At 47.4% G+C, this 21796-nt stretch overlaps 1 protein-coding gene across 6 annotated transcripts in view; it reads right to left on the bottom strand.

Moving 5' to 3' along the window:
• pcnt (pericentrin) overlaps nucleotides 1-21796 on the bottom strand; it is an 81602-nt gene that overhangs the window by 29342 nt on the left and 30464 nt on the right. For 3 of the 6 annotated variants that reach the window (XM_063211542.1, XM_063211539.1, XM_063211543.1), the window contains exons 18-35: nucleotides 19646-19887; nucleotides 19153-19353; nucleotides 18501-18766; nucleotides 17683-17974; nucleotides 17225-17350; nucleotides 16789-16986; nucleotides 14578-14775; nucleotides 13613-13765; nucleotides 11926-12138; nucleotides 7860-8020; nucleotides 5139-5335; nucleotides 4563-4801; nucleotides 4102-4234; nucleotides 2424-2615; nucleotides 1907-1936; nucleotides 979-1211; nucleotides 721-837; nucleotides 435-455 (exon numbers count right to left, since the gene is read on the bottom strand). In XM_063211542.1, the coding sequence (XP_063067612.1) occupies nucleotides 435-455; nucleotides 721-837; nucleotides 979-1211; nucleotides 1907-1936; nucleotides 2424-2615; nucleotides 4102-4234; nucleotides 4563-4801; nucleotides 5139-5335; nucleotides 7860-8020; nucleotides 11926-12138; nucleotides 13613-13765; nucleotides 14578-14775; nucleotides 16789-16986; nucleotides 17225-17350; nucleotides 17683-17974; nucleotides 18501-18766; nucleotides 19153-19353; nucleotides 19646-19887 (3212 nt within the window). The remainder of the gene's footprint in view (nucleotides 1-434; nucleotides 456-720; nucleotides 838-978; nucleotides 1212-1906; nucleotides 1937-2423; nucleotides 2616-4101; nucleotides 4235-4562; nucleotides 4802-5138; nucleotides 5336-7859; nucleotides 8021-11925; nucleotides 12139-13612; nucleotides 13766-14577; nucleotides 14776-16788; nucleotides 16987-17224; nucleotides 17351-17682; nucleotides 17975-18500; nucleotides 18767-19152; nucleotides 19354-19645; nucleotides 19888-21796) is intronic. The other 3 variants (XM_063211540.1, XM_063211544.1, XM_063211541.1) reach the window with 3 other exon arrangements.

The following is a 21796-nucleotide window of genomic DNA, read 5'->3' as shown; positions in this document are numbered from 1 at the left end:
TTATGGCATGAAGATGTTGACGGTTAGAACGCGTGAACACTTAAGTTGTGATAGGCCACCGCTCATCTGTTTAGAAGGTGCAGGATTCAGTAGAAATTTCAGTATAAGAAGAAGACAATCCGCACACTTCAGGTCTATTTTTGTGCAAAGAAGCTTTACTTGACTTGCAAGCTTTCGGTCCTTAGACCTTCATCAGGCAGCCTGATGAAGGTCTAAGGACCGAAAGCTTGCAAGTCAAGTAAAGCGTCTTTGCACAAAAATAGACCTGAAGTGTGCGGATTGTCTTCTTTTTATAGAACGCGTGAACAGAAATGTAATTGACCATACGTAGGGTAGGAAGGAGGCTCTAAAAGAGGATGCTAACATGCAGAGGCTAACGCCAGGACTCCAATAGGCGGAGGCTAATGGATGAGACTAACGTAAGTGTACCATACCTGAGCTAGCAGCTCCTCTATCTATATCATCGGGTTAATATGGGAGAGACACATCACACAGCACATCAATACCAGGCAAATCAAAAGGGCAAATCATACTTGCAACATCACAACTCAAAGACAAAACAAAACAAACAAAGAGCAAAAAATCATTCTGCTTAGCAAGCATCATGATTTAAAATTTGTGTTAATAATAAAAGTATCAATCAATGTGCTTTTCATCACGGGGCAACAATCAACATCTGCAAACTTCGTAAGGTTAAAAGAAACTCTATGTGTGTCGTACCCTCTGTCCCTTGACGTCAGTTGTGGAGTGTTTAGAGGGCAGTCTGAGCTGGGCCTCCAGATTCTTGATCTCTTGCTGGAACTCATCTCGCTCATGCTCACGCTCCACTGCTTGCTCCTGAACATACACACACAAAGTTTTAGGTTGAGAGCGTCAATGGGTTAAGAACATTATATGCATGTCTGCGTATACTAACAAGGTCCAGCTGTATACCATCATCTATGAAAGTGCGGTGGTGTTTAAGCCGTGTATACTAACGTCTATAAAGGTGCGGTGATGTTTGAGCTGCTTCTCCAGGGCACGTATGTGCTGCTGGAGGTCCTCCGTCTGTGCTCTGTGTTGGCTCTCTAGCTCGGCCTCACGCCCCTCCTGCTCCTCCAGAGTGGCCTCCAGGTGGCGTAAGCGAGCGGCCAGCCCGCTGCGGTCCTTATCCGCCTGCCGCTGCACGTCCAGACGCTCCTGGGCCAGGCGAGCGGTCTCCTCCAGCAGACCTGTGGGGCAGCAACACACACAGTCAGAGTGTACATAGGTATATTTTTTCATCATCACAAGGTCAAAACAAGCAAGTCTAAAAAAATTTTTTTCTAAATGGGACCTTCATTTGAAATAGCCATGGCAGCAATCATGACGTTTGACATGAAGTTTGGTTTTGTGTGGGAAATTTGCAATTTCCGTATAAACCAGCTTAGGTACAAACACACATACTGCAGCAATACAGATGAGACGCACTTAAGCTCACTGCACAAAGATACATGCAACGATCATTAGCAGGAAAAATCACAGGAGAAGCAGTAGCACCATATCAATTGGACTCCATTGTCATTACATTACGAAGGACTTGTGTATGAAGCCGCATACATACGGAACGCTTTATGGGGGGAAACCAAACCGGTAACACACATGCAAGGCTGCTTACAAATTGGAGCAAACAAGACTCTTCAAATCAGACACTTCAAAAGGTCATCACTCCATTCAAACAAACTCAAGAGCAACAAAGCAAACATCAGCCTGGATCCTTGACCACGGACAATGAAACATCTCTTAGCCATAAAGCCACAAAGGGGCGGATACACAAAGGGGTCGGATACTGAGCTTTCATTACTGAGGGAAAGATGAAGGCCGATGTGATGACACTTCAAGCCCAGATAACACACACACACACACAGATGCACACACACACACAAACCTGGGTCTCCTTCTGGCCTTCCAACACAGCCTGCAGGAGCCGGAGAACACACACACACACACCTCAACATCACAACAATAACTTGGCAACCGCATTTACTGCAATACACCACAAAAAAAATATACAGAGACTTCCACAAGTATTGCATACATACAAGTATTGCATTCAACAGATGAACACACTAGGATCTTACAAAACACACAAGTATTGCATTCAACAGATGTAATGTAGGATCTCACAAAACACATCATGCATCAAAGAACTGGAGGACTTGACTGTTTCACAGGGCAATTATCACAACCACAAATGTTCAATTTAGAATTTCTCTTTAATACCGCATTATGCTTTTCTGTCCCTCCCAGTCCTGAGGAGAGTGACTCCCTGTGTGCGTGTGTATAGGTGTGCATGTGTGTGCGTGTGTGTGTGTGTATGTGTGTGTGTATGTGTGTGTGTGTGTGTGTATGTGTGTGTGTATGTGTGTGTGTATGTGTGTGTGTGAATGAGAGTTTGTCCTCACCCTTCTCTGCGTCTCCCAGTCCTGAGGAGAGGGCCTCCCTCTGCCTGAGTACTAGCGCGTGCTCCTCGCTCAGCTGCTGCAGCGCCTCCTTGGCCTCCTCCAGCTGCTTGACCAGACGCTCCTCTCGCGCCTCCTTCACCTGGAGACGCTCCTCTAAAGAGGCCTTCTCACACACGTAGCCCTCCAGGAGGCCTAGAGAGTGCGAACACAGACACACACACACAGGTTAGACACACAGACATACACTCATCAAGCAAGGCCTTCTGACACACATAGACTTCTTGGCAGCCTGAGAGAACAACACGCAGGAAGGGTTTCAACACACACACTTCTTAGGAGACCTTCTCATAGACCAGAACACACCACACACACACCACACACACCTACCTAGTGGACCTGGGGACAACACACACCTAGAACCTCCACGGATGTGAGAACACAGAGTTAGAACACACACAACATGGAAGGGTGATTTTATAAACCATGCTTAAAAAGTCACATCTCGTTGCACCATGTCACCGCTAACCTCTGGGCTACATGAATGGTTTGTTTGTGTTTGTATTTTGCACCGTGCTGTCGAAACAACAACCTTTTGTTCAGATTCTGTTCCCTCTCTGCAGTGGCTGTGTTTGTGCTGGCGCTACTTGAACTCAACACAAATACCCAAGTTAACTCTTACAAGTCAAGTCTGTGAAAAACCGTAACACTCACACACACAATAATCGGCCTTGAGCTGTTCTTGCTGAGGCTTTCCTGAATAGCCTTTCAGTGCGCCCACACACACACACACAAAACTTCACTGTAGCTCACACATAGCAATTTAGCAGCTCACAAGACAGCCATGGGTGTCTTAAAGCCTTCATGGACTAATCAGAAGGAGCAACTTAAACAGAGCTTTGTTCAGACACAAGTTGACATTACAAAGAGACAGCCCAATCCTCAAATTGAACACACACACACACACACACACACACACACACACACACACACACACACACACACACACACACACACACACACACACACACACACACACACACACACACACACACACACACACACACACACACACACACACACACACACACACACACACACACACACACACACACACACACACACACACACACACACACACACACACACACACACAAAACATACACCTCTCCCATCATCTATCCGGCACCTACACGGCTCTCAGCTCTCACCCACACAGCCAACCTTGAGACTTATTTGAATGGAGTCGTGGCTGACACACAGCCACATCCAAGCCACCCACACACACACACAGACGCTTGTTTTGTGTGTGTCAAGAAGAAGTGGTGAAGGCTGTGGAGCTGCTGTGCAAACATGCAAGCACATATAAGCACACACATATACGCATATATCTGTAAAGTTCTAGCGGTAGGCCACTTGTGAGTGGGATGAGCTAGATTAGGGGGGTAAAGACACACACACCCAATTGGAAGTTTGTCTTGAGAGTGTGAGGCCTTTAACAGTTCACAAATATCTTTGCCCCATGCACTTCCAGCTGTACTGTATGTGGTTCTTCAGAAGAACTTCTCTTGGTATGCGGCCCCATAAGAGGACTCCTGGTCTAAACACACAGACACACCTCACCCTCTGCATTGTGGAGCTCCACAAAGTCAAGGCACACCCCCACACACACCCTCCTCACCCTCTGCCTTGTGCAGCTCCAGCTGTAGGTGGTTCTTGTGAGAGGACTCCTGGTCCAGTTGCTCCATCAGCTGCTTGTGGTGATGCAGCAGCTGAGCTGCATCCTCAGGAGTGGTCTGGATACAGCGCTCCATCTACACACACACAGTTTAGAAAGAGTAATATACACAGTATGTAAGTATTTTTCCCTTTGGTTTCCTAAATTCTAGTCCTTGGTAAAATGACTACTCCAAAGCTTGGTTCCCGTCTGAAACACTAGTCAACTTAACTCCCACTTTTTTGTGCACCATGGCATGAGCATCAGCGGACCTTCCTTTGCAGTAAATGCAATCCCACAAACACTGACCCGAACATCAGGGTTGAACATTTGGCATGACAAACTGCTGAAGCCTTTTTGACAGAATGTTGTATGGACGGTGCTATTCAATACAATACAGTTGTTATTGTTCTACTGCCCCCTACCTGTTTGGAGGGCTGGTGGTCCAGCAGGTCCAGCAGCTTGTCGACGGCGGTGCGCAGGCGTCCGCTGGCCCCCAGCAGCAGCATTTCCTCCTGGGGGGCCTCGGGGTCGCCCTCCCCCCCGTGAAGCAGCTCAGCCCCCACGAAGAGGCTCTCACACAGACGCTGGCTCAGCTCCTCATCGCTCATGGACCACAGGCTGCTGTCGGGACCGCACTCGCTGGTCAACGCCGCATCACAGGCTATGGAGAGGAGAGGAACTTGTTTAGTATAAAATAGCCAGATATACATCTCCTCAACACTCACGGACCACAGGCCGCTGTCTGGCTGACATAGCTGCTTTTGTACACAGTTATTATGTAGTAAATAAACAAATAATTGTGCAACTGCTAATGTAGTTGTCAGAGTTAATTGTGCAGCTCTGTCCAAGTGTTTCATATGATTTAGGGCTTCACACTTTAAAAAAAATGGTCTGGGTGTTTAGTATACGTGTACCATTGTTGCTTCACCACTGCTGCTGTCTGTTATAGACTAGCAGGATTACCTGTGCGGCGCGTGCGTACGTTTATGCATACATACCTTGTGCGTCTCCACTGCATTTGTCGGTGCGTAGGGAGGTGTGTTCCAGGCCGCTGTCCATGTGTGCTGCTCCTGTCTGCAGCCTGGCGTGGTGGTTGGCCATCCTCCTGCTGATGGCCTCCTCTGTGGCCATGGAGCTCTTCAGCATCTCCAGCAGCACGTGCTGCAGACGCTCGTTAACATCGCTCACCACTTGCCTGGGAACAAGACCACAGGACAACAAGGATTAGAGATGTATATTCCCACCAGTATTTTGCCTAGTTAACTTATCTTACACGACACATCGATCTCACCCACAACATGGTCAATGCCTCTGCCTTCTGATCTTAAAGCGATGGTTCGGAGTAGAATCACCCTAATGCCATTTGAACCGTGACACCCATCCACCTTTACACCCGAAGTGTTTTCTGCCGCAGACTTACATCAACAGAGTTGCCGTGTTATTCGATGTTTATTCCGGTTAGCTTGACTCAAGCGCATATGGATACTGGGCACCGTCTCCAAACTTTCCCCACAAAAATAATATGTCATTACACCAAACTTCTGCAGTAGCACAAATATGGTCTGTACTCACGAAACGAAGCATTTGGAAGTTTGGAAATAGTCCAGGAGTTTAGTATTATCAACACAAGCTGAATAGCTTCTCTGCTGCTAAAGCTGTGCCAACGTTACTTCCGTCATATGAGACAAGCCCGTAAAAGTCTTCAACAAACTTCCAGACGAGAGTGTTAAAAAAGTTTTCACTGAATTGTGATTAGGCTTATATTTTCCTGGCAACACTTAAAAGATATTTCAAATGTTACCTACTATCAATTAGACAAGGATTTTCGTTATCAATACTGATGCTGAATTCACTTTTCATTGTGCATATTATGAGCTTCGTTGAGGACTCTTACATGCTTGTCTTAGATGACGGAAGTAACGTTGGCGCAGCTTTAGCAGCAGAGAAGCTATTCGGCTTGTGTTGATAATAATAAACTCCTGGACTATTTCCAAACTTCCAAATGCTTCGTTTCGTGAGTACAGACCATATTTGTGCTACTGCAGAAGTTTGGTGTCATGACATGTTATTTTTGTGGGGAAAGTTTGGAGACGGTGCCCAGTATCCATATGCGCTTGAGTCAAGCTAACCGGAACAAACATCGAATAACACGGCAACTCTGTTGATGTAAGCCTGCGGCAGAAAACACTTCGGGTGTAAAGGTGGATGGGTGTCACGGTTCAAATGGCATTAGGGTGATTCTACTCCGAACCATCGCTTTAAGTGTAAAATGCCTGTGTGCAAAACTGAAAAGGTACAGATGTAGTTTTGTCCCCTCAGCTATTATGGCCCTGAATAGTACATGATTTCCAACCTTGAGGAGCAGTCATCCTCCATCTATTTTTGCTACTATTTGTTAAGCCCTTCAACCCTCCTCACTCTCTGATTGGCTCCCTTGCTTAGGACAGTTGCCATGCTGTCTTGCAGATCGGAACGATTGTGCAACGCGGGATGGGATTTCCCAGGCTAACCAGTATTAAGAATGCCAAAAGAAATGCTTTTCCCAAAAGTCGTCCCTCTAGTTTATCCTCTCTCAGCACTTGCCTGGTGAACGCCACAGGAATAACCAGGATTGGCGCAATATCCCCAAAAGTAATCGTATTCCCACGTCAATTTTTCCCCACATATACTTCCACAAGCACAACTATTCCCAATGGAATTCACACAAAAAAATGCCACAGATTCCCAAGAAACCATTCCTAACACTTTGAGACTATACTTCTGCAACCCAGCAGGAACTAAGAAATGTTGTATCCCACCAGTACCAAGTGTTCTCAAAAGCTCATACTCCATAGCTGAGGTGCCTTCCAGCAAGGCACCTAACCCCGCACTGTTCCAGGGAATGTAACCAATACCATTGTGCTTCAAATAATTTGAAGTCGCTTTGGATAAAAGCAAAAGCATATAGCCGACTCAGTGAGCTCCCCGAGGGGCTTCTCTCTGCTGCAGTGAACTGAAGGCCTCTTGTGAAACGCTACTCTACTCATCTCTAGGATGCATCTCACCTCCCACACATACACACCAACACACGTCAACACTTCACAAGCACATGGAAGTCTGCAACAAAATATATGGAAAGGTAAAATGGGTTTACAATTCACGTGCCCATGTAAAAGCTTGCAATCCCAACAGGATGTATGCCCAACAGGACTATCTTAGTTCTGCACTTCTGATCTTATTCAAGTCATTAAGTGGATTCTGAGCACACCTGCTACCCTAATCCCCCAACCACCTAGACCCTTAACCCCACTTCCCCCCACTAACATCCTTACATAAACAAGATGACGTCTTCGTTGCACACTTTCCATAAGATGTAACCTTACATCCTACACTCCAGCACAAAAATAACGGTACAGGTTTCACACCAAGGACATACCCAGCACCCCAACTCAACATCTAGGTTGAGTCAAACTAGCCCCTCCCGCCCCATCATGTTGCTAGTGGAATATTGCCTCAGTATCGTCCCGCCTCTGTGAGGAAGAAAGAAATCCCTGCAATATTCTCCAATTCAACATCCCGACTGCGAACAAGATAATGACCTTTGAATTGTGCTTTTGTGAGATACTGAATTTAATTACTGTCGTCAATGACGTCTTACGATGTAATCACAAGTCCAATGGAGGACGGGAGTTAGGACAATGGAAAGATCCCTTTGGCTTCAGTACTAAGTGCCCTCTGACCTCTGTTGCTTGGCGTCGTCGAGGTCCTGGCGTAGCAGGGTGACGAGGTTGTCCCCCTCCTGGCTCTCCCTCTGGTGGCGCTGCAGGATGCCCTCAAGGCTGGCCATCTCACTGCTCTTACTCACCAGCTCCCCCTGCAGGCTGCTCACCTCAGCACGCAACTAGAGAAGGGGAGAGAGAGAGAGAGAGAGAGAGAGAGAGAGAGAGAGAGAGAGAGAGAGAGAGAGAGAGAGAGAGAGAGAGAGAGAGAGAGAGAGAGAGAGAGAGACAGAGACAGAGACAGAGACAGGGAGAGAGAGAGAGAGAGAAAGAGAGAGAGAAAGAGACAGAGACAGAGACAGAGACAGAGAGAACACAAGTCAGTTCGATCAGGATGGGGTTAAGTGAGCAAGCACGCGCGCACACACAGACGCGCGCACACACAGACGCGCGCACACGCAGACGCGCGCACACGCAGACGCGCGCACACGCAGACGCGCGCACACGCAGACGCGCGCACACGCAGACGCGCGCACACGCAGACGCGCGCACACGCAGACGCGCGCACACACAGACGCGCGCACACACAGACGCGCGCACACGCAGACGCGCGCACACACACACAGACAAACACACACACACACCCCTTTTGGCCTAAACAGACCTAAGATCAGAGGGGAAAAAGCAGTCACTGTATTGCCAAACACACGCTGCCCAACTGAAAGGCACAAAAACAAAACGCTGCTCTCGCCTCTCAAGACAACATGAACAGCCATGACATCCTAATGAGACAAATACACGCTGACAAACACACACACACACGCTAACAAGTGTACAACACCAAGGGTGCACACACACACACACACACACACACACACACACACACACACACACACACACACACACACACACACACACACACACAATAGCTTAAGCTGTCGACATGCATTCCCTGATGAACTCCAAGACATAAACACGCCTCACAGGCTGACTACAGAAGTGTGTGGCTTTTTGCTCCTGCTTGTCTGAAAACATCCCAACCACTGGCAGGCACAAACTTCAGAGGGGGAGTAAGAGCGAGAGCAAGGAAGAAAGAAAGAAAAAAAGAGACAGACAGAGAGAGAGAAAGGGATAGAGAGATTGAGAGAACAGAGAGAGAGACGGGAGAGAGAGACAGAGAGAGAGACAGAGACAGAGAGAGAGTGAGACAGAGACTGATTTGGATAAAGACCAACCACAACCAAGTTAGCCAGAGGGAGGGGAAAGAGAAGAAGACAAGCAGAAGTCAAGAAGAGAGACCAGACTGGCAGATCAACATAACATGACTGGGAAGGGAGGGAGTAGAGTTACTAGTGAGGGAAGGAGGGAAAGAAAAAGAAAGAGGATGAAAGAGAGAAAAAGGGAGCAGCGAAAGGAAAGAATGGATAAGAAGAGTGAACAAACAATACATGATAGAAGGAGTGAGAAAAAAAAAATTGAGAAAGGGTAGAGAGAATAATACCCACTCTTGCCCCCTGGCAGTGCTGATCCTGATCCTGTTTCCACACGGATACCACAGATCTTACTGTACATTGCCCTCTCAACACACACCACTCATAGCCTGCACCTGATACCACTACTATGCCAACTGACACACACTCTGCTCAACCCTCTCCCTCTCACACACAGCTGTTTCCACGGAGAGCAAAGTGGAGTGGGTTTCGTTCTTCCCTGCGCAAACACATGTGTGGACACACACACACACACACACACACACACACACACACACACACACACACACACACACACACACACACACACACACACACACACACACACACACACACACACACACACACACACACACACACACACACACACACACACACACACACACACACACACACACACACACACACACACACACACACACACACACACACTCCCCTCATGGCAGTTCAACCGTTGAATGCACTACTCAAGAGGGGGAGTAGGGAAAAAAATGCAATGCAAAGCCAAACAAAGCTGAAACCATGGCAACACACACACACTCTTGTGCTCAGCTTCATCTCCATCACTACGGAGCAGTGGGCGCATAAACAGACTGCTGAAATTAGCCTCTACATATGCACCACACACACACCACACACACCACACACACACAACACACACAACACACACAACACACACAACACACACAACACACACAACACACACACCCTGGGGGGGAGGCTTGCATAGTCAACCATCTCCCAAATTTGGCACTGATTGCAGGGAACGTGTGTGTGTGTGTGCATGCGTGCGTGCCATGCACTCTGATGGGTGACAGGCCAGGTTAATCATAATGATTTGCCTGCCTGCCCATCTCCAGGCTTGGCATGGCCAGTGTAGTGTGACGGCTCACACTCTAACCAGGCTTGAAACACTCCAACACAGCTGCACCACAGACAGCCTAGCACAGTGGTTCTTAACCTTTTTTTCTTGAAGCACCCCCTAACCTGTGCCCAAGACAAGCCGCGCACCCCCAACCCAAACGTCTACACATGCATACGCACAAAAAATGATTTTAAGTGATTAATTACAATAATTCTTGCTTTAGACATTAATCAATACTTTATTTTGGCCTAATTATAATGTTTGTGTTGAGGTCGTGACTACAATTCTGCTTCCAAACATAATTCCGCGCACCCCCTGAAATCTCTGGCGCACCCCCAGGGGGTGCCCGCACCCCAGGTTAAGAACCACTGGCCTAGCAGATCTCTCCCTCTCTCCCTCACTTACTTACTGCCGTCTGTGTGTGTGCCCCAGAAAGCAGGGTTCCCTCTCCCTCTTGCTCCATCTTTCCCAATACTGCCCCATAGCAAGACACACACACATACTCCTGAACACTACACCTGTAAATGCGTGCGTGCGTGCGTGTAGGGGTTAGGGGGGTCCTGGCAAAGGCAGAGGAGGGATAGGGTCAGCTACGTGCATGCATTTCAGTCCATGTGGTACGGAGTAGGGCTGAGAATCCTGGATCGATTCGATTCCGATCCAGAAGGTCACAATCCAATTCGATCCACGATCCGATATCGATATCGATCTTCTGTATTGCTCAGTTGTCACTTTAACCCATTATGCTTAGACCGGCTCCAAAAACCTAAATATCTCAGCATTTGATGCCCACACAAACATGAAATGCCTTGGTATGAGAGAAAGAAGCGGAAAACTTGGTATGAGAGACAAAGGTGGTAAGAGAGTGGCACTATTTACTTGAACAGGCCATGTGTATTTGTGCATGTAGCCTAAATTAATGTGGAGGAGAGCTAAAGGATGTGGTTGAGAAAATAGCACCTATAATTATCTGCAAAAGATCGATCCACAAAGTTGTGAATCGATATCACACTTTTTGAGCGTGAATTGATATTGGATCGCAATTCGATCTTTTGAACTCAGCCCTTGTACGGAGGCTCACAATGCTAACAAACATATCAAATGAACTTGGGAGTATCTGGGTTGCGTCTGTGTGGACCACTCACATGCATGCATGCACACCACCCACACCAGGGGGTGTGGGTGCCAGGGCAGCACATACCACTCATCTCTGACGAGGGAGTTACAAGAGGACAACAAGTCTGGCACACACTTCCAATCTATCATCTGAATCATTCTCAGCGTGTGCGTGTGCGTGACATGTGCCACTTAATATCTAGCTGCTGCAGCTGAGAAGTCGACACTGTACACCTTGTTTGCGAGTGACTGTGTGCGTGCGTGTGTGTGTGTGTGCGTGCGCGTGTGTGTGTGTGTGTGTGTGTGTGTGTGTGTGTGTGTGTGTGCGTGCGTGTGTGTGTGTGTGCGTGCGCGTGTGTGTGGCTTCGCTGCCTGTGCCACCTCTGAGTGAATCTGTGCACATAAGTTACCTGAGCCACCTGTGTCCAGCTGCTGCTAGTAGCTGTGTATCGAGTGTGTCCATGGTGTGTGTGTAGGTAGGTGGTGTTTGTGTGCCTGAGAGTGTGTGAGTGTGTACAGCATGTCTATTGTGTGTGTGTGTGTGTGTGTGTGTGTGTGTGTGTGTGTGTGTGTGTGTGTGTGTGTGTGTGTGTGTGTGTGTGTGTGTGTTAGTTACCTGAGCCACCTCTGTGTCCAGCTGCTGCAGCTGTGTGCTGAGCGTGTCCATCTTCTCCTTGTGCGTCTCCTCCAGCTGCTGTTTCTCCTGCTGCAGCCTGCCCCGCTGCTCCTCCAGCGCCTCCTCCTGGGCCCTGCTCAGCTCCTGCACCGCGCGCCTCCTCTCCTCCTCCTGCGCCTCCACGGCAGCCCGTCGCTCCCGCTCACTCTCCTCCTGTGGCCGGGCGCACAACGACACGCAAAGCACCATTGGAGATGCGGTTCACAGTCATGTTGTAGTCCTCACCAAATGCCGCCACCACCACCACCTAAGCCGTCTCCATCTCAACTACGCTCCAGCACTTTCAAACAACAGAGTGGAAATAACGGCAGAACTAACTGACTGACTGTCTGTCATTCACGTGACAACACGCACTGGTCCCATATGTGGGATTAGTGAAGGGGGAGGGGGAGGCGGGAGAGGGTGGCATGCTCTTCAATGATCCGTATTGTAAATGCACTCGTGTGCCTCGCTAAATCTCATGCCATTACAGGTGAGCTGAGCTAGCTGCTGAAGAGAATGAAGAGAGAGTGAGAGTGAAAGCATTTGAGAGAGAGAGTGAGTGAAAGAGACAGAGACTGACAAAGAGATATAATGGTAGCGAGGGGTGGAGTGACAAGGATTAAACTTGACAGAGAGCTGCATTAGAGTGGTGGGCTCCGTCTCACCTCCAGATGTTCCATCAAAAGCCTCTTTAACCCCTCACTAATCCCCTTACTGACCCCCCATTGGACGGCTTGGAGAGTGGGAGTGGCCATAGCACAATCTAAGCCAATAGGATGGTTAATCTCCAGTGAGGTCCTAACTACAGGCTTCAGTTACCGTTCATCTGGCTGACTCCTTACTTGGTTCCCATTGGACAGCTTGAAGAATGGGAGTGGCCATAGCACAATCTAAGACAGGGATGCCAAACGTAGGCCTGGGGGCCAAATCTGGCCTGCGAGGTCATTTTATTTGGCTAGTGGGATCATTTCAGATGTCCATCGTATTAATATAGTAACATGACATTGGACAGGAAATTTGGTGTCTCACTGGCATATGTATGGGCCCAGGACAGTGCAACATCTCACCCTCGTATACAACAGTATACTGGCATGTGAACTGGTCAGGGGTGAAAAAAGTGTGCGGTGTCTCAGACCCCAGGTTGGTATATGTGGGGTACATCGCACATTACAGGGTTCCCACGCCTTTTTCATGAACAAATTCAAGCACTTTTCAAGCACCAAATTTTGAGTTTTCCAGCACCTTTCAATAAGTCACGGGAAGGGGTGTGGGGGTCTTTTTAAGATGGGGAGTTTTTAAGATGCAATTTCCTGCATTCTCATCAATTTTAGGGTGTCGAAAGGCAAATCCCATCTGACATCTCACTCCCTCAGATTTTTGATGTACCTGAACAATTTTTGACACAAATTCCAAGGCTTTTCAAGCACTTCACCAAAAATTCAAGCATTTTCACAACCTTGAAAATTTTCAAGGAATTCAAGCACCAGTGGGAACCCTGCACATTAATATCCACCATCTTTTTTCATAATTAATTTAAAAAAAAAGGGCCTTGAACGCCCTTCAATTACCAAGCTCAACCATACCCCCACCCTCAGCAGCCCCTTGCAGTCTACAGTTCTGCTCGCTCGTTGACACAGGCCCTTACCTTCATCTGGGCGACCCTCTGCTGCATGAGCTCATCTGATTGGGCCTTCATAAGCTCCACCTCTTCCAGGAAGTGTTGCCGCTGGCGAGACGCTTCCTCTTCCAGCTCCCGACGCAAGGCCTCCTGCTCACGCCATGAAGCTCCCTTCAACTCCTACACACACACACACAGGAACACACGCATGCGCACACATGCACGTACACACACAGAAATAAGACCTTGGAAGGGGCCAACCAATAAAGCAGGTCGATATTTTTAAAGCTTTGAAACACCTCAGGGTAGCTTTGAGAGGGATTAAAAACTAAATCCCAATCAGCCTAAATGCCTTTTGAGAGCACTTCAATGGGTCAACATGCAACAAAAAACACACCGGCCCACGTTGCTCCTGGATAACATTTTTTGATACGCCCCATAATATGCATCATGGAGTATACACGGCTGTATGCCTGACGCATACTTCAGCACGTAAAAACGTTTGAACACAATTGAACAGGGTTCTTCCCAATCCAAGTCAGCAATAAAATTCCATGACTTTCCCTCACTATGAAGTAGAATTTTTATGACCTCCCGTAAAAAGAAACAGTGATCAGATTTTTTTTATGTACATTTTTTTTTAAAAGAAAGAAACGTCCATTTGTGTTACCCAGACTTTCAGGTTGCCATTTCCGGCCAACTCCCTTGAATGTTGTGCATTTTACAATGTTGCAAAACAATGTTGTTGAGCGGGAAGCAAACTAGCATACATCATCAATGATATTCCCTGACTGCAAAGGCAAAATTGCCAGATTCCATGACTGAAAATACTCTACTGAATTTCCATGATATTCCAGGAATTCCACGATAAGTAGGAACTCTGACTGAAACACGACATCGACAAATGCGCACGCTCTCTGACCAAGCACACCAAAACGCACAGAGCTAGGCAACAGAGCCAGGCGAAAGACACACTTGTCTCTCCCTCCTACCTGCATCTGCTGCTGGTGGTGCGTTCGCACGGCATCCAGCTGCTGCTGCAGCTGCTGGCGGTCGCTGGTCGTCATGTCTCGCACCTCCACTAGGGCGGCGCTGTGCTGATCCTCCAGCTCCAGCACCTGCTGCTGTAGGGCCTCCAGAGCAGAGCAGTGCTCAGCCTGGGCCTGGGACAGGGCCTCAGTCAGCTCAGCCTGGGGGTACACATACACACACGTTAGTATACAAGCAGTGCTCAGACTGGGCCTGGGATAACGCCACCATCAAATTCAGCATGGGGCAACAAGCACACCATCCACTCACACACATGTTGGCATATTAGCAGCAGTGCTTGGAATCAGAGCACCAGTACACACACACACACGCATATGAAAAAGAAACAAAGCAGAAAGATACATTGAAAAGCACCCTTAACAAATGAAAGCAGTGTCTCAACAATAACCAGATGGAGCAGACATTTAAAACCGACCTAAAACCAAGAGAGTCAGCCGGTCATTGCCAAACAGGAAACACCACCATCCAGCACTAAAGACTGACTGAGGAACTAAAACACTTCTGCTCTTGTAAGCATTAGCCTACTCGGTCACTCAACTCTCCTCCTCTTTCTCGCTCTCCTCCCTTGCTCCGTTCAAAAGAAAACATGACTTGCAACTTCCCCTGTGGTGGCAAAGTTCACACTAAGCCAGCGAGTGAGTGAGCAAGCACACACGCCCGCACGCGCATAATCTCTCACTCTACCAGTGAACAAGAATGCTGTCCGTCAACACTAGTAATACACCTATCTATAACGGTCAAAGATAACAGTGACTCTGTAGCCTGGAGCTTAAAAACCAACTAGGCCAACCTTAAACACACAATAATACACTCCCTTCAACATGATATAAAACTCTGGACAAAATCCCCATGGCCACACATATGTGTGAGTTTAACAAGACTTGACCAACCTCACAGTCTCTCTAACACACAAACACACACTTCCTTTAAGCTTCCCTTTTCAGATGGTTTCCTCAAAAACGTTGCCCCAGCTAACACTACACTATACCATGAACAAAAGCCATTGAGACCTAATACAACAGACAGCATGCTACAGTACCTGTTCAGCCGAGTCCCCCATACCAGACTATTCATTTGGATGAGCACGACTGTGCCATACAGTAAACCACAGACACACAGTCGGTCCCTCTTCTCCCCCATGCAAACAAAACAAAGGATCTAATTATCAGGGGGAGTGTCTCTTTCCAAGCAGGTGCTCAGGGAGTTTGTGTGTGTGTGTGTGTGTGTGTGTGTGTGTGTGTGTGTGTGTGTGTGTGTGTGTGTGTGTGTGTGATTATATTATTGAGGGTCTCTGTATGCAACATTAGTGTGTATGCGCGTGTGGCTTGTATGTGTGTCTAATTAGGACTGAGGGGAAAGGCTTGATGCTAAGCAACATAATGTCACACAGCCAAAAATATACAGCCATGCTCACTCTCTCTGACACACACACAAACACAAACACAAACACACACAATTATGGACATATCCCCCTTTCATTTCCCTGGAATAGCAGTAGAGGTAATGGGGGTGCCATTAGACAGATCGGATCAGGGGGCTTATTAGAAGCAATAAAATGGATGACATGCATGTAGGCCTCTTGCAGAAGACAAATGCACAACAAAAGAAGGTGGTTGCAGGACATTTCACCAGTTCTGAGCATTTCTGATTTAATATTAATGCATTTCTAAATCCGTTTCTGCAAATATATACTGTATTTTTCTTTCAGTTACACCAAGGCATTATACTGTACCTCCACATAAACAACTTCCCAAACATTGACACACGCGCGCACACACACAAACGCACGCCAATACACACAAAGGCACATGCACACCCTCAAACACTCAGGCAGGCACGTGCACACTCAGTCATGCAGGTACATTTACTCACACAAAAAGGTGGGGGCGCGCACACGCACACACAGTGTCTGTTCTCTGTGGCTATAGTGTTGAACTAGCACACATACACATGCAGATGCAGACACGCACGCACGCACACCCCCACCTGATGGGCTTGTGGTGTCCATGGTGTTCAACTGGCACGCCCCACATCCCACACACACACACACTACACACACACTACACACACACTACACACACACTACACACACACTACACACACACTACACACACACACACACACACACACACACACACACACACCACCCCTACCTGGTGCACTTCTTGGAGTTCTGCAGCCATGGCGTTGAACTTGTCCAGGTGCGTCTGGGCCAGCTCCCTCCTCAGCTCCTCTGTGATTGACAGCTGCTCTGCTCCAATCTGCTTCAGCTCTGCCTTGTGCTGCTCCTCTAGCTCCGCCCTGAGCTGTCTAAGCTCCGCCTCCTTCTCCTCCCTCACCGTCTGGATCTCCTACAGATGGGTCGATAGTAAAGTTCAGACCGTATTTATACAAGCATGTTTTTTTTAAATCTGAAATGTAACGTTTTTTAAGTGACAATTCCTAAAGGCAAACAAGCAAAAACGCAGGAAATTCACATTTTTTGCGGAAGAACGAAACTTTTCAAGTCCACTTGCTTACAACTGAACTCTTTTGTGAATACTCTCATTCATTCAGGTCATATTATGAGGACATGCGTACAGTATGTACCTGCAGGTAGGTGTTCTCCAGGGTGTCCATGTTGCCCAGCATCCTGGCCTCCAGCTCATCCTTCTCCTTCCTGTGTCTCCGCACTAACTCCTCCTCCTTAGCCTCCAGCTGAGCCTCATTGGCCTCCTGTAGGGAAGAGGTGTGGTCAAAACATTAATATCGCAATACATCATCGCAGGTCATGACCCCTGTATTGTGACGCGCATTTTGTTGTGGAGGTCATTGCCAAATCCCAGCCCTAGTAGAAATAAATAAAATGCTCAGACTTAATATTATTTATATCTTGTAAGTGGATATAAACCAACAGAATGTATCTTTTGGGTTGGCTTTGGGCAGCAAGTCTTTGAAATGTCTGAATTGTGTTGGAGGAGAGCTCCTATATCGCAACACGGATCGTGACCTCTTTATCATGATGCACATTCTAATATGGTGAGGTTGATTGCACTTCCCAGACCCACCTGAAGGACAGCCTCCAACCGGTCAAATTCAGCTCTGTGATTGCTGTTCAGCTCCTTCTGCAGGGCCTCCAAAGCGGTTTTGTGCTTGGAGGAGAGGGAGTCTAGCTCCTCCTGGTGTTTGTGCGTGAGGTCTTGGCGTTCTTGCTGCAGCCGTTCGATCTGAGCGGTCAGTTTATCCATCTCCGTTTTCAGGGCGTTCAGCTCGGCCTGGTGTTTCTGCCGGAGTTCCCCCAGAGCGGAGGCCCTCTCCTGGGCTAGCCTCTCCTCCAGCTCCCTCCTCTCCTCCTGGAACCTGGACAGTGGAATAGGAGTTACACACAGGATTAGCAGTCTGAAGGATCGTAATAAGCAAAGTCATGTAAATCCATGTTTGTATTACCTTCTGCATTATATCAATTATTGTGTTACACTATTGCAGACTTCAGTTAACAAAGGTACTGTCAGCCTGAAGAAGGCACTCATGCCGCTACGCGTGACCTTTGTTTTTTTTATTTGTCCATGTAGGCCAAGTTGATAAGACATTTTAAGTTGGAGTGCCTTAGTCAGAGAATTTATTCTCATTCTTGAACCTGTACTGTCAGTCTTGTCAAACTATGAAACACAGCGCATTTCATACAAAGACTTTAGCTTAACAAATCATTACTGACAATTTTGCAGATGCAACCTCACCTCACTAATAGCCAGGTCACTAGTAGCCAGGTCAAAACCGGTGTCAAGTATTAATCATTATTGATACTGGACTGTGGTATTGACCTGGCATGACTGTCATGTATGCAAGCCTCAATGTAATGGTAATAATAGATAACTCCAGTACTAACCGGGTGTGGGCGTCGTGTAGCCTCGCTTCACTCTGCTGCAGCAGCAGTGCGTTGAGCTCCTTGACCTCTGTGGCCATGGTGGAGCGGGCGGTGCGGAGCTGGGCCTCGTGCTGGGCCTGGAGCCTCTGCCGCATGGCCAGCAGCTGAGGGTTCTCCCCCCTCTCCAGACTGCCCTGCAGGGCCTCCAGCCGGCCGCGCTCCTGCTCCAACTCGGCCTCCAGGCGAACCCTCTGGTCCTCCAGCTCTCCCTCCAGACGGGCCCGCTCCTGAGATGCAAGTGTACCCAGGTGAGTGGAGGAGAGTCTTCCAAAACCACATTGCTAACTTGAGTCTCCAAATTTACTACCTGTAAAAATCTGGCACTCGGATGCTGTCTCAGATTTACTGCAGCACACGTGGATAACTTGAACTCCAAAATTTACTAGTGGCAAAAATCCAGCATTCTGATGCTGATTCCGATGGTTCCAAGAGCCCACAAATTAACATAGGAATACAGAATGATGATTGTAAAGCATGAACGCAAATCATGTACCAGATTGATGTTTTTCATGCTTAAGTGACTTACCTATTTAGGTACCGAGCATCAACTACAGTTAGAAAACCAAGAGCAACTCCTTCCCAATTCAGCCACACTGCCCCCATCACTATTCACCTGCTGCAGCTTCTCCTCCAGTGCTCCCCTCTCCTGGCCCCACTGCTCCTCCAGCTCCTTCCTCTGCTGCTGCCACTGGCTCTGCAGCTCGGAGCGGAGTAGAGCCTGCTGCTCCTGGGCCTCCTGCTGGAGACGCCTCTGCTCCTCTCCTCGCGCCTCCTCCACACCAACACGCAGCCGCTCCGCAAAGCCCTCTTTCAGCTACAAGAGGGACGAGAAATTAAAGTTTTCATCCTAAACAGTGTCATCATCCAAAAGGTCAAAAGTGAGATGTGTGATGGATCCTTTTGTGAGATGTGCAAATAGAGCTGAGGTGAAAAGATCAGGTGAGGCGGTGTGATTAAGGTCAAGGTCAAAACTGACAGGTGACGTCTGTAATAAAAGAGACTGGTCTACTGACCTTGCCCTCAAAGCTAAAAGGCGATTTGTAATAAGGGCCCGTTCTACTGCCCTACTGGCCTACTAGAGATAGGAGATGCCCTATTCTACTGACCTTGGCCTCAGCCTGCTGCAGCTGGTCCTGATGCGAGGTTGCCAGGCGCTCCAGCTCCTGGACGTGTTGCTGGGTGAGCTGGGCGATGCGCGCCTCCAGAGCCAGCAGGCGGTGGGCCTCCCTCTCCAGCTCCGCCAGGCGCGCCTCCTGCTCCCTGCCCAGCTCCTCACCACGCTGATCCAGCTCAGCCTCCACCTGCCTGGCCACCTCCTGCGCACACTGCAGACGCAGACGCGTGATCTCTGGAGGAGGAGAGGAGAGAGGAAAAAGAGAGAGGCAAAGGTTAATATCACCAGTATAGGTCAATACCACAATCAATATGCATTTAACCTAGTTAAAGGACCAGTTCAGTCAATTTCAACATGCAGTTGTAATGCTCACACTACTGTTGACTTGTCAGCACCTGAGGTTTTTTTTTTTTTCCTTCAGCCTTTTCCGAGATCTTGGTCATGGTAATGGGGGCAGCGCTTTGTTTACATTTCAAAAAAACATTTGTATTTAATCTAGGGGTGGTCATAGATTAATTTTTTTAATCTAGATTAATCTCACTGTAATTATGAAATTAATCTAGATTAATCTAGATTAATCTATATCAAAATGGCTCATTCAGAATAGGCACGCTAGCGAAATAATGCCGAAAAAAACCTTGGGGTTTCTTAAGAAAGATGGCACATTAGATCAGAGCTCATCTCTTTTTTCTCAAATGAATCTCATCTTGAAAAAATGGTCATGTTGATACTTGGTGATGAAAAAAATCACTGCAATATTTGTAAAGTGTGTCAAATATGTTAGGAAGCATTTACAGTTATAAGATACTGAAATTTCAGAATGAACAGTGCTATAAGTTGTATAGGCGAATAGACCCTACAGATAAATCTATCAAACAATTAGGCTATTTAAACAAAATGACCTCAACAATTCAGCATTTCTAATGGGGAGAGAGAGAGAGAGAGAGAGAGAGAGAGAGAGAGAGAGAGAGAGAGAGAGAGAGAGAGAGAGAGAGAGAGAGAGAGAGAGAGAGAGAGAGAGAGAGAGAGAGAGAGATCTGCCACTGACTGTTAAAAAGAGCAGCCGCTCCTTTAAGAGAGGGAGGAGCTCTGCGCACAGCAGCCCACAGCTCCAGGCTGGATTTCTAGAACCTACAGCACTGGCCTTTGGGGACCCGACAGTTGTTCTCAGAGTTAAAATTCTCGAGGAGTAAGAACTTGAAATGAATTCAGTTTGAAAAAAAAAAAATCAAGCGCGGCAACCGCGAGGTTTATTATTACCGTCTGTTGTATCTCGCAAATGCGTGATCACAACACAATTACACAAACATTCAGCGAGAGTAGACAGTTTCAGTTTGACAATCTCCAAAATGCATATCACACGGAATGTTTTGCAATTATGGCACAGGCAAGATTTCTGGAAGTTGTTTATGTAGTCCATGCAATGTTTATGTGTTCCATGAGGAAATGTAGGCTATGTCGGGCTGATAGGTTACTCACACAATGTCTCCCTATGCTTCACCTCAAACAATAACGTCTCTTTAGTCTACCATTTATGAAAAAACACTCAAACAACACCTACCACGGCAGAGAGATTAATGTTTTCAGCATGCAAACCCTGTTCATATTTAGGTCTGCTGATAGCAACAGGTGGAGAGGAGAAGCGACTGGGGCGCAGTCTGAAAGCGTTTGTCAATCAAGCGCTGTGGTGACGTGCATACCCAAACTCCAAAGCCATATTTTGAGTATAGATTAACGTGCGATATTTTCTTTATCGCGCGATAAGAGTCTCACATTGTCGCAGCACGTTAACGCCGATAACGGCCCACCACTAATTTATTCCCAAAAACATCCGAAAGGTTATACAACATCAGCAGACAACTAGCAAACAGCGGTACCTTTTGGGAAAATATTTGGAGTAGGCCAATGTGAATTTTTGAAAAAATGTAAACAAACGCTGCCCCCATTAGAATAGCTCATATCTCGGAAAGGGCTTAGTCGAAAAATGTGGCATCACCTGGTACTGATAAGTCAAGGATAGCGTGAGCAGTATAACAGCATATTGAAATTGACTGAACTGGTCCTTAAAGAGTCAACATCACTATCTATCCCACACTGGAACCGGGTTCAGTTCCCCAAATCCACTATAAACTCTAAAATAATT

Source organism: Engraulis encrasicolus, chromosome 12 (genome assembly GCF_034702125.1).
Source record: "Engraulis encrasicolus isolate BLACKSEA-1 chromosome 12, IST_EnEncr_1.0, whole genome shotgun sequence".
Taxonomy (NCBI): domain Eukaryota; kingdom Metazoa; phylum Chordata; class Actinopteri; order Clupeiformes; family Engraulidae; genus Engraulis; species Engraulis encrasicolus.
The sequence above is the reverse complement of the archived record's forward strand: the minus strand, read 5'-3'. Positions and strand labels throughout refer to the sequence as shown.